Source organism: Poecilia formosa, unplaced genomic scaffold (assembly GCF_000485575.1).
Source record: "Poecilia formosa unplaced genomic scaffold, Poecilia_formosa-5.1.2 Scaffold207, whole genome shotgun sequence".
Classification (NCBI taxonomy): Eukaryota; Metazoa; Chordata; class Actinopteri; order Cyprinodontiformes; family Poeciliidae; genus Poecilia; species Poecilia formosa.
In genome coordinates this window covers 582,342-595,290 of record NW_006800146.1, presented here as the reverse complement: position 1 = coordinate 595,290, position 12,949 = coordinate 582,342, and the positions used below count along the sequence as shown (strand labels likewise).

The following is a 12,949-nucleotide window of genomic DNA, read 5'->3' as shown; positions in this document are numbered from 1 at the left end:
AAAACCTACTGTTCTCCATCAGTGGGTTCTGACTCTCCCTTGAGTGTCAACTGATACTCTTTATAAGGCTGCGACAAATACAGTACAACATAATCATGATGTGAAACTGATGCCGATTATGAGGTTTCTTGACTGAGTTCAAGAAACAAAAACAAAACTCCTTCATGTGTTATGGTCGGATCTCAGGGTTTTATTATTCTGACTCTGGAAATTCGAATCAATACCTTGTCCAGGTGTCAAAGCTAAATGCAAAACCTATGTATTTACATATACAGCACATTTAAAAACAGCAAGTCACAACAGACAGGAAGTAGAACCAAAAGACCTGAATGATGTGAAAGGTTGATACGACTACAACAGTGTCATGATTGTGCGGTGGTTGGTGGTGGACCCAAACAAAGAAAGGCAGAGGTGGCAAGTAGAGTTTGCAGCTTAATTTTAAAAAAAAAAAAAGAATAACAAAAACCTTGGAAAACTCATGGAGCCAGAGCAGAGCAAAAAAAAATAAACAGGACGCTAGGAACAAAAACATTTGAACATTAATTTGTTCTAAGCCTTTGTTCAGGGCATGGATTGTTTTGGAGTCACCTGGTGACATCGTAATGAAAACCTGTATATCATCTGCTTAGCTATGGTAAATAATCTTATTGCTTCTTTCTAGCTGCAGCAAGCTAGAAACAAGCTACATGCTAGCAGGAGCATGTAGATATAAATAGGAGGGATAAAGACATCCCAGATGCCTGACTGAAACCAGCCTTGTAATAGTCGGGACGAGTTGAGATAAAAGCATGTATTATTCTAAAACCTAGTATTTTCATTCTAGTGAGCGTATAATTTAAATTTTTTCAGAATGTCGTCAACCTAAGCAGCCATTTTTCAAAATTACTCATTATTTTAACCTTCCAATTGACTGCCTTTAGGTCTGCAAAATGTCTCTTTCTGAGAAATATGTTCCTGACCCACGTGGACATAAACGGGTTATGTGAAAAGTTAGGTTGAGATGTAATTTTGTCATTAGTGGGACATCAAGTTCTGGAGTGTTGCTTCCATATACCTGGTAATTATTAAGCATCTTCCCCATTTCCTACGCAGGAAGGAGGGTCTGCGACCACTAGTGTCTTCTGTCTGCCATGATGGGATAATAAATGCTTTGTGCAGTGACAAAGCCCGCTCTGTGTGGGGAAGCACATGCTTCCTCTGTCATTATCAATCTGAAATAATCATGCATTGCCACAAACAATCATCTGCGCGTAACCGAACCTTCTCTTCAATCCCTCTCTCTCTCTCTCTCTCTCTCTCTTTTTTTCAAAAAAGAATCTCCTCAGATGGAAGTCAGATTAGTCGCCAGTTTCACAAACAATGGTTTGCTCTTTCTCAGGAATATAGCATGGCAGCACCTGAAGGAGCCTCAAGGTCTCGGCGTGCCACTCCTCCGACCCGCTCAGTCACATATTTAACCTTCTGTCAGCAGGCCCGCCGCTCAGTCATCCTGCAGGAATGAAGCGAGCTGCACAGTGAAACCGATGCCGATTATGAGGTATGAGCCCACGCCTGAGGAGCTTAATCTTTTTAATCTCTGGAGATTTCTTCAAAATAATGACAGGAAGTCGTGGGTGGCTGTTTTTTTTTTACACACGTCACAAAGTCCCTCTTGACATTTGACACAGTAGGTTTCAGCAGCAGATAAATCAGAACCGTGAACTTTAAAGGTAATGAAAACTTTCGGAACCCATGCTTGCGTGTCAGTTGGGAGCACGCGTTCCTGAGATATTGATAAATATCTCAAGAAAATATTCATGCCTCTTGAGATCATTCTCATTTTTGTCAAGTGACAAACTCAAATTTCGGTTTATTTTATTTTGTCTGGATTTTTATTTTAATTATTTTCTTATTCTAGTTTGTCCTCCTTTTTCTCTGGACAAGAAAAGGTGCCCTTGTGAAATCTTTTTTTAGTTTGTTTCCTTGACAGTGTGTTGTCATTTTCTAGATTTAAAATGATATTAAGTGCCCACATTTTAAACTCTGCCTGTATTAATTCTCACAGTAAGTACCCTTTCTTTCCTTTCGAGCAGCTGCCCCCCAAAATGTCTGAGAACCATACATGGGTGTGGTGAAGATATCAGAGAGCTAACTGAGCATAGTTTTGTTCAGTTTACTGATGAGTTCAAGTTTAAGAGATGCAACAACAGACCAATAAGAATGATCAGATTAGTCTTAAATTAACTCTCTAATCACTGATCATTTGAGAAGAAATTCAGATTGGAATTTGAATTACTCTCCAGTTATAAATAGCATTAGATATTAAGTTAGCCATAATTCCACTGTAGTTATTTGATAATGAAACACATTATTAAGCAGAATTTTCAAACCTAATCAGAAAGGTGGCAGCCTCAGAAAGTTTAAATATCTAAAGTATTTAGGGGAGGACAGCTAAAAAAACAAAAAAAAACAAACAAAAAAATAAAATAAATAATAATAATAATAATCTATAATTTAAAGACATTTTTCAGCAGATTTCAAGTGGGGGCCACGCCCGTTACCCCTTCTTGGGGGCACCGCTGATTCAGAATCAGAATAATTCGAAGCAAAATTAATTAAAAATTGAAGTTCGAATTATTTATATTAACAAAACTGATAAATTGCTTGTATCAATTTATTGTCCAGATTTTCTTTCTATTTGAAAATCAAAGCCTCCACAAAAAAAGTAAAACAAGACCACAGGATCAATACGATTGTGTCACAAACCAACCGGACACATACGAGTTCCTCAACAGATCAAACCGTCTCGAGCCGAGAACAACAGCGCCTGTCCTGAAACATTCTGCTCTACAGTTTCATAGAAATCCTGACAAATTACAAGTTTCTGTTGTTCGAAAGGACAAAGAGAGTGAAAGTCCTTTGGCGTTTCTCGGCGAGGCGGCCAGGAAACCGAGTCTTCAGTGTTGCGTTACATTTAGCGCAGGTTGTTCTGTTCCATCGGGCCTGGGGATGTTACATGACACGTCTTACACGCCTGGAGTTCCGGCAGGTCTAACATCTGCAGAGGTTACAAACACCTTCTAATGGAGCATGATGACATGTCCTGAATTACTTGAAGCCGCTGGAAAGCCAAGCGCTTATAGGTTGTTTTGAAATCAATTTAATAAATCATCAAAGAGTTTTCTAGTAAGACACAGAAGAAGATTGAAGAGGAAGGCGCCCTCTGGTGGTGTGATAAGATGCAGATGTTTGATTCCCAAGTGAAACCTTGCTGCCATCTAATAGATAGATAGATAGATAGATAGATAGATAGATAGATAGATAGATAGATAGATAGATAGATAGATAGATAGATAGATAGATAGATAGATAGATAGATATTTTTTAGGTTTTTCTTTATAAACTAAAGAGGCAGTGTTATGTATTTTCCAGAGACATAGTGTCATTTTCTTTTATCACGATCAAGTAATGATGTTAGCTTCAGTGGTTTTAAAAATGCTGTGTATATATCAAGCATAACTTTACAAAAAAATCACTTTGTAATTTAACACCTCTGTCTCTTTAAGAAGCTCCTGCTCTTTTTGACACTCTGCCCTTAGCATGTCATCACAACAGTCAATTTTGCTGTATACAACCATTCTTAGGAGTGTAAGACTGACTCAGTAGTTCATATGATAAGCCCACCGGGTGTTTGCTAATTGCTGCTGCTGCTAGTCCAGAGGAGCTAAGATGCTCTGTGAGGCAGAAGCCTGGCTTGAAACTGCAGCTTCAAGGAGGAGCTTTGTGGAAATAGGCTGAGCTTTGAGAGAGCAGTGAGAGCAAGCCTTCTGTGACCCCCCAGAATGGTTGCCATGGGAGATTCAAGGATTTCTTAAACACACAATCAAAACAACACTGTTAGTGTGTTTTTGATAAGGGAATGATTTTATGACATGATTTAAAGAAAAAAAAAATTCTACACCCCCTCCACCCATAACTGCTTTATTTCATTAACAATGAGGTACACTTCCTTGCATCACCAGACAGCAGAAAGGCCATCCAAGGCTAATACTCAAGGATTGTCGCTCCCTTCCAGTTGACTCAGAGACTCCAGACATACTTTAGAGTTCATGCAGTCAGACTGCAAGCTGTCAACACCTGAAGCAGATGAGTTTCAGTTAAAGACAGAGTGTGTAATTAAAAAAAAATACAATACATAAAATACAAACATGGAATCATATAAAACACAAAATGTGATTACTGTGTCCAAGGTTTGTATGAGGCTTCCACGAGTTCAGCTGTAAATGATCCGATAGGATGCTTCACCTCTACTTGTTTTGTGTACCGTAGAGGGAGAAATAACAACAGAAAACAATGGCTGATGGGTAAATGAGAATGTTATTACAAAATGAAAGGGCTATAAACACATTTCCAAACTCCCAATATAAGTCTGAAGGTACTCAGAATCACTATTGTACGTAACTGCCTTTGATAGTATAATCTTCATGAGAAACTGAAATAACGAACTTAAAAAACACTGAACACAAGTAGTTTGCAAAACAATTCTTTAGCTTTCTTATCCAGTAACTTCACTGGCACTTCCTGTATGAATTATAGGGAAACAGAAACATGAAGGACTGAAATGTACAACACTGCAACAGGGGGACATCCACTCACCAGTGGTCGGAAATGTAAGTAAAACACAAAGAAAAGAAATAGAAATATTTTCATATGTAAAATCTTACTTAAAATATCTTACTGGAAAAAAAAGACACATTTTTCCATATCCCTACACAGGTCTGATCATGCCTGACAAGATGTTTTGTTGTGTTATCATTAATGGTTTCAGATGGAAACAAAAAATCAAATTACCAAAATCATTTGCTAATTTTTTGGCATCTTCCAAACTTTATCTTTCACAAACAAACTATCTTGTGACGTCACTGCACAAAATTAGTCATCTGTATTTGTTTAAAATAGTCATGGCAACATTCCTTAGAAAATCCAATTTAATCCAAAGCCCTTTACAAGCATCACACTGATGTGTCTGCCTGTGTGTTATGGAGAGTGAAGAATGCCAAATCACAATAAATAAATAAGTCGTTCAATAATTAAGATGTGTCTTTACTGTTAAGTTTGTGGTAAACAAATTGAAGCAATTTAAATGGATGAAGTTATTTCTGTTCAGTCATTGCAAATTTGAAAGAAGTCGTCTTGACAGCCAATCAGATGCCAGGTTCTATAGAATGTTGCCCTCGACCCGCCCACTGAATTTGATGGGTGAAGTTGACAGTTTGAATGATGTTCTTGAAACAAAGCCATAACATTTAATTGAGGCATAGCCTTGGGAAAACGGTAATCAATTTTAAGCACTGCGCTGCCCTCTGGTGGTCAGAATGTGCAACCACAGAGACCGACTCCATGAGCATGTTGAAGTGTATGAACACCTTAAACGTAATAGTTCTTAAGCCAAACTCGGCTACATTTAATAAATCAATTCTGTAATTTTTTTTCCCGTTTTAAAAATTAATGACGTATGATATTGAAATAGTCATATCATAAGGTATAAATTATAATTTGGTAGTACTCATTCTTCTTCACAGGATGATGGACTTGGTAACAATCAGTTAAAAATCGGAACCTTTCCCCTCCAAACCTCTTATGACTTTGGATCAATTCTCATCTATATTTGTTTTCTAAAGATAAAACAAACATAGATGAAATATTTTGTCAAAAATTTGAAAAAGATTTGACAATTTTTTAAAATCGCTTCTTTATTTATGCCACTATATCTGTGTTTCTAATTTCCAAGTTGAAATTATGGAAATAAATTCTTTTAATGGAAAAAAAAAATCCACGTTTTTCGATACAATTTTAGATTGCGCTGGTTTCTCAGCTAAACACCTTTTCGCATCACGAGTCACGAGAGGTAACCGGATGTTACTACTGCCGAAAACGAAGAATTCAGCATGGGGTTTATTTTTTTCTCTTGACAGTGTGTAGCTGACTGTCCCGGAGAGTCATATTAAAGTGTTGAATCCATAGCTCTTCAGTAAAATCGCCGACTACTATTTCCCCCAAGGCCTAGCCGCTCCTAAATATAAGGCTTATCCGCCTGAAAGAGACTCCAATGTCTCCTCTGATTGGTTGATAGATAATAGGCGCTAGCGCCACAGCTGTGTTATGAATATATCTCATGTAACTATTTACATCTGCCGCTGCAGTGATTTTTTAATGACTTATCGCGTGAACAATCTTATTCACATGTGATTTTAATCTAATTTCTTATAGTGGAAACGCCACAACTATAAAATTGTGTCGTTTTTTGTTTGCTTGTTTGTTTTTTGACATTAGCAGAACACAAGGATTTGCGCGCATTTGTAATGGAAACTTAGTGGTGTTGTTTCTGATGAGAAAACCCAATGACCCAAACACGCTCGGACCTTGTGTAAGGGCGTCACGTGCGGCCCATGATCACCGCATATCATTCTTTCTGAACGATTTCCACTGATGCCATTTCTTTCCTTTTGTTATTATTATTATTTTTGACGAGCATATTTCTGAACCACATTCCAGCAACAGCAGCTTTGGTTTTTGGGAGTTTATTCCTTGCGTAACATAATCTTGGTGTGTCTGCCCCTCCTTGTTCCTGCGAGCCGAGGGAGCAGCCGCGACACCACCCACCCCCATCGCCTTCCTCCCTCCTCCTTTTCTTCCGTCATTCTGCACGGACAGCCGAGCTGAGCGCGGCTCGCCTCGTCATGTTTACGAAGCGCGGCGTGGAGAAAACCACCGCCGTCCCACTGGAATGATCCGACACGGAATCCCCCCTCCCTCCCTCGCCTTCATCCCCTGCCGGATCCGGACTTGGACCTGTGCGTAAAAACGCGAGACGGCATCAGTCAGATATCCGCCGTGCGGTGATTTGAGCGGAGGATCGTCTCCTCTTCTTTTTCTCCTGCACCACGCGCCCCATTACAAACGGAGGGAATCCATCTAATTTTGAAAAAATAAACAAAACAAACAACAACAAAAGGAAACAGCTCCTGTTGGAATTCTAGAGGAGCAGGGACGTAAAGAAGAGCATGGAGGCCCTGCTGTCTGTGCTGAAGGGCCACCCTGGCCCAGCGGTGCTGGTCTGCTCTCTGCTGTTCAGGGTGGCCCACCAGCTGCTGCAGAGGCTGCCCGTCCCCACTGTGGTCCGGCAGGACGCCTTCCGCTCCTGGAAGTGGAAGAACCTGTCCGTGTCCATGGTGCACTCGGTGCTGACCGGGACCTGGGCTCTGACCTGGTGAGTGACAGCTCTATCCATTCACTCGCCCGCTGCTCCACACTGAGGTGGCATTGTCTTGTTCCCGGTTCACATGATGTACAGTGTGTGGGTGTGTGTGTGTGTGTGTGTGTGTGTGTGTGTGTGTGTGTGTAGCAGTGACAGTCTGTGGCAATCAGGAGAACAAGAAGAAGGGCATGCTTGGACTGGGACAATGACATTCTTAGGTGGGGAGGGACACGCAGAGCTGCTTCTGTTGTTGGTGCTGTTGGTGTTTTCACTTCTGAGCTCCAGACAGAATAAGAAAAGACAAAAAAAAATCAACTGGAAAAACCTGATTTCCTATTGGGAAAGCATCAAAAGAGGGGCGGGGAATCAACACACATGACTCATTTCCCCACATTAAGAGTCAGCAGTAACGTAATTACTTCTTTAATTTCTGAATCAGAAATGTGAAGGAATGACTGATTAACGCATGGTACGGTTTAGAGCCAAGCTTTCACTGTGGCGTGTTTACACACACACACAAAATGTTGAGCTATTAAAGGGGCGGTATCATGTAAAATTGACTTTTTTTTGAGCTTTTATGTTGTGTTATAATGTTATTCCCTCGTCAAAAATGGACCTGGAGGGTTGCCTTGATTCTTTCATGCATGTTTGAGAAATCCTTTAATTTCCATGGCAACCAGTTAGCTGTGCAAAACACCTGGTTGGACCTAGCTTTGCCTCTTTGGAGGACTTAAGCTTCCCAGATTCCAATCCATAGAGAACCTTTCTCCTACGACTTACACCAATCAGCTCCTTCAGATTAGCCAGCAGTAAATAGCAAACATTTATTGGACTGTGCATCTGCCAAGCTCATTATAAGAGCTACTTCTCACTGCAATGCTGGCTAAAGGGTTAACAGAGGAACGATGTTGTGAAGTGAAAATACCTCTGGTGTATACAGCTCAGAGAGGCGCCGTACCTTTAAAGCATCCCCTGAAAGCATTGTTGTCTGTTGTTGGGGAGAAGAAGGTTTTTAAAAGGCTTTACTTACCGACGCCTCTGCTTAGTCAGGGCTTTCTGTCCTAAAATGAGCCGCTGTCTGTCTGACTCAGGTCCAGAGTCGTTAATCCGTCCTGTGTGTGTGTCTCTCTGCAGCGCGGTGATCTGGCCCGAGACGCTCAGCAACATCCACAAATTTCACAACACTCTGTCCTACCTGCTTATCTGCGTCTCCACAGGTCAGTAAATGTACCTCTGTCTGTTTTATGTGCCAAAATGAGATCCGTGTCGCTTATAGTTTTTCTCTTTTTTTTCACATTTTGTCACGTTACAAACATAAACAATGTAATTAATTAGTTTGATTTTTGGTTAGAGCAACATAAGTAACAAAAAGAAAAAGTTGTTCTTTTAATTGTCGTTTTGAATGTGAAAATATGACGAAAATAGAAAAAAAACATGACGAGAAACTAACATTCTTCTTTTTAAATTTAAAATCTGAATAATGAAACCATTTACTGGAGAAGCCATGACTCGTTTTCAAATATATTCCAACACAAGCACCTAATTATAACGCCTGATTAGATGTTTGTTTGGTTACGTTATTATTACCGATCTTCTAGAAAACGTAAAGCTGATGACTGTAGTTCTCCTTTTGCAGTGGAAATTTGCAGGCCACTTATCAGATTTTTATGTTCCAAAGCCTTTTATCATTTTCCTTCCTTTTCCTCACAATTATGTACATAAAACCGCAACACAATACTGAACGTTTGTTGTTGTGCCCACATTAAGAGTCAGCAGTAACGTAAATACTTACTGCTGACTCGCTTACCGTGATGTGTTAAAATACGAAGGGAAGTCTATATTTGAGAAGGTGACACAACAACAACAAAAAAACAAAACGGTTTTGTCTTAAAACCAGCCAAGTTATTTGATCTGTACGTGAGAATATTAAAAGGTTATTGCACCCATCGCAGCGTGTGGGAGGAGTTCAACTGCATTTGCCTCCTATTACAAAAGAAACCTGTAATTATCTCACTTTCTGTTGTTTGAAGCAGTTGGCAGCTCCTCCTTTAATCCTAACAGACGAACGCTAGGGCTATCAAAAACAACTGTCTCAAGTCTTGGTGGTCTGTTTGAGTCTCTCTGTTGTGTGTGTGGTTTGGTTTTCGTGTCTCTAGGAGAACACAGGTCTGGTGAGAGCTTCCACCCCCCTAACAACTGCAAACAGTACCTCAGAGCCCAAACACAAATGAAATGAGAGGTTAGGAGCATTAACAGAGCAGCTGTTTGTGTGTCATGCTCACCTCAGAATGGCGCTCTTAAAAATAAATAAATAAATAAATGAAAAAATCCCAGGCAGTGGAAATATTTCAGCTGAATCAGGCTGTCACAGTTTAATAATCAAATGAGAAACGTTTAGTTTGCATGTCTGGAATATGATGACTGGAGACTTTTCGCTTTCCTGTCAAAGGAGTTTAATAGTCACACAAAAAAGAGAAACGTTATCTAATTGTATTTAAAAAAAAAAAACAATAACTCCAATGCTGCAAACTATGGAGTGGTATTAGGTCCAAAATTAAGACTGCTGTGCACCAAGCAGTGGCTACTTCCTTTTCACAGGAGGCTATAATTATTATGAAGTGACAGCTGCTAATGTGATTAATGAGAGGCCAGTGCTCGTAAAAATGAGAAAGAGAGTACACCTTGTGTTAGCATTGTACTGGCATGTGAGTAGCATGGTCACCCACTGGATAGCAGCTACTCTGCTGTCCAGCAGGCTAGTGTTAGTATTGGAGAGGCTAACGACTAGCATACCTGGTTTAGGCTCACACTTCATCAAGAAAAATAGTGGACATAAAATATCCATAGGCAACATATAGGTATTGAAACGTGTTCTTTTGATACATTACATCACATACAATTCAATATCACATCAAGCATGAACACAGCACTGTACAATTCAGAGCTGAAGTTGGCTTCTGAACGTCCGGGACAGGAGACGTCACCAGGACCGATCAGCCAATCAGAAATAGATTTGGAAACATGTGGCCTCGTCTCATTACTCATCTAATCAGAAAAATTTAATCTATGACTATTTTCTACCAAACTGTTTAATTTCAGACAGAAAGCAAGAATAAAATGTAAAAAAAGATGCCATTGTTGGTGAAAAAAAAATCTTCATGGCCAAAGCAGTCTCTCGCTTTCAAGGAAGAGAGACTTCCTTGAAAGAGTGAAAGAGACAAGTGTGTAATTTCAGAGAATAACACTGTATTACCAAATTCATAAGTGCTTGAAGCTAGTAAAAATCAATTATTCATGTGGAATCTATGAATCCCAATGCATTTTAAAAGGCGTTGTCAAACGTAGTTAAATGTGTGTGTAAGGTCAGTTCTGTTGTGTTGGTGTGTAACTACACTTTCATTTTGAAGCTGTATCTGTTTGTTAATTTAGTTTTTTATTTTTATTTTTATGTATAGTCCATGTCTTTACCTCACATCACATTAATACCAAACTACTTTTTTTTTCCCCAGGTTACTTTGTGCATGATGCAGGCGATATCATTCTGACGGGACACGGCAGAGGATCGTGGGAGTTTCTACTCCATCACGCGATGGTAAGATGTTTGTGCTCATGCTTTTGTTTTTAACTCGATCAAGCTGGCGTTTCTGGTTCAGACAGCACATCTGAGTCACAAGACAAAAGAGAGATAACATCAAGTTCTGCAATGCATTGGACAGGTTCCAAGGACGTGGAATAAAAAGGAGAGTTGAAATTAACCTGATGGTTTCGTTTTACCTCTTTTTTTTTTACCAAACAACGTGTAGATGACTAAAGAAAACAGGATTTCCATTGATGCAGAAACATTGCTGGACTTTTGTCCCACTTAATGTTTTTTTTTTTGCTTTAAATGTTAATGAATTCTAGTAGAATTTCTACTCAGTATGTGTCTATTAAATCTAACACATTCAGCTTTTACTGCAATAGCAGAATCTCACACCAAAAAAATGAAAAATTCAACTTTTAAACAGTTTGTGGTGCTCTAAAATGGGGCTGGACAATACGGCTGAAAAACGTATTATGACGTAAAGGTTTCACAACAGTCGATATTGATAATTATTAGTGTTGTCTAGGCCTGTTGCAANTACTCAGAATCACTATTGTACGTAACTGCCTTTGATAGTATAATCTTCATGAGAAACTGAAATAACGAACTTAAAAAACACTGAACACAAGTAGTTTGCAAAACAATTCTTTAGCTTTCTTATCCAGTAACTTCACTGGCACTTCCTGTATGAATTATAGGGAAACAGAAACATGAAGGACTGAAATGTACAACACTGCAACAGGGGGACATCCACTCACCAGTGGTCGGAAATGTAAGTAAAACACAAAGAAAAGAAATAGAAATATTTTCATATGTAAAATCTTACTTAAAATATCTTACTGGAAAAAAAAGACACATTTTTCCATATCCCTACACAGGTCTGATCATGCCTGACAAGATGTTTTGTTGTGTTATCATTAATGGTTTCAGATGGAAACAAAAAATCAAATTACCAAAATCATTTGCTAATTTTTTGGCATCTTCCAAACTTTATCTTTCACAAACAAACTATCTTGTGACGTCACTGCACAAAATTAGTCATCTGTATTTGTTTAAAATAGTCATGGCAACATTCCTTAGAAAATCCAATTTAATCCAAAGCCCTTTACAAGCATCACACTGATGTGTCTGCCTGTGTGTTATGGAGAGTGAAGAATGCCAAATCACAATAAATAAATAAGTCGTTCAATAATTAAGATGTGTCTTTACTGTTAAGTTTGTGGTAAACAAATTGAAGCAATTTAAATGGATGAAGTTATTTCTGTTCAGTCATTGCAAATTTGAAAGAAGTCGTCTTGACAGCCAATCAGATGCCAGGTTCTATAGAATGTTGCCCTCGACCCGCCCACTGAATTTGATGGGTGAAGTTGACAGTTTGAATGATGTTCTTGAAACAAAGCCATAACATTTAATTGAGGCATAGCCTTGGGAAAACGGTAATCAATTTTAAGCACTGCGCTGCCCTCTGGTGGTCAGAATGTGCAACCACAGAGACCGACTCCATGAGCATGTTGAAGTGTATGAACACCTTAAACGTAATAGTTCTTAAGCCAAACTCGGCTACATTTAATAAATCAATTCTGTAATTTTTTTTCCCGTTTTAAAAATTAATGACGTATGATATTGAAATAGTCATATCATAAGGTATAAATTATAATTTGGTAGTACTCATTCTTCTTCACAGGATGATGGACTTGGTAACAATCAGTTAAAAATCGGAACCTTTCCCCTCCAAACCTCTTATGACTTTGGATCAATTCTCATCTATATTTGTTTTCTAAAGATAAAACAAACATAGATGAAATATTTTGTCAAAAATTTGAAAAAGATTTGACAATTTTTTAAAATCGCTTCTTTATTTATGCCACTATATCTGTGTTTCTAATTTCCAAGTTGAAATTATGGAAATAAATTCTTTTAATGGAAAAAAAAAATCCACGTTTTTCGATACAATTTTAGATTGCGCTGGTTTCTCAGCTAAACACCTTTTCGCATCACGAGTCACGAGAGGTAACCGGATGTTACTACTGCCGAAAACGAAGAATTCAGCATGGGGTTTATTTTTTTCTCTTGACAGTGTGTAGCTGACTGTCCCGGAGAGTCATATTAAAGTGTTGAATCCATAGCTC

At 38.8% G+C, this 12,949-nt stretch overlaps 1 protein-coding gene across 1 annotated transcript; it reads left to right on the top strand.

Moving 5' to 3' along the window:
* The first annotated feature begins 6,410 nt into the window (after positions 1 to 6,410).
* On the top strand, positions 6,411 to 10,990 carry LOC103148560 (calfacilitin-like). Its single transcript, XM_016679282.1, has 3 exons — positions 6,411 to 7,249; positions 8,372 to 8,454; positions 10,747 to 10,990. The coding sequence occupies exons 1-3, from the start codon at positions 7,044 to 7,046 to the stop codon at positions 10,860 to 10,862; spliced, it is 405 nt and encodes a 134-aa protein (XP_016534768.1). The 5' UTR covers positions 6,411 to 7,043; the 3' UTR covers positions 10,863 to 10,990.
* Positions 10,991 to 12,949: the final 1,959 nt, after the last annotated feature.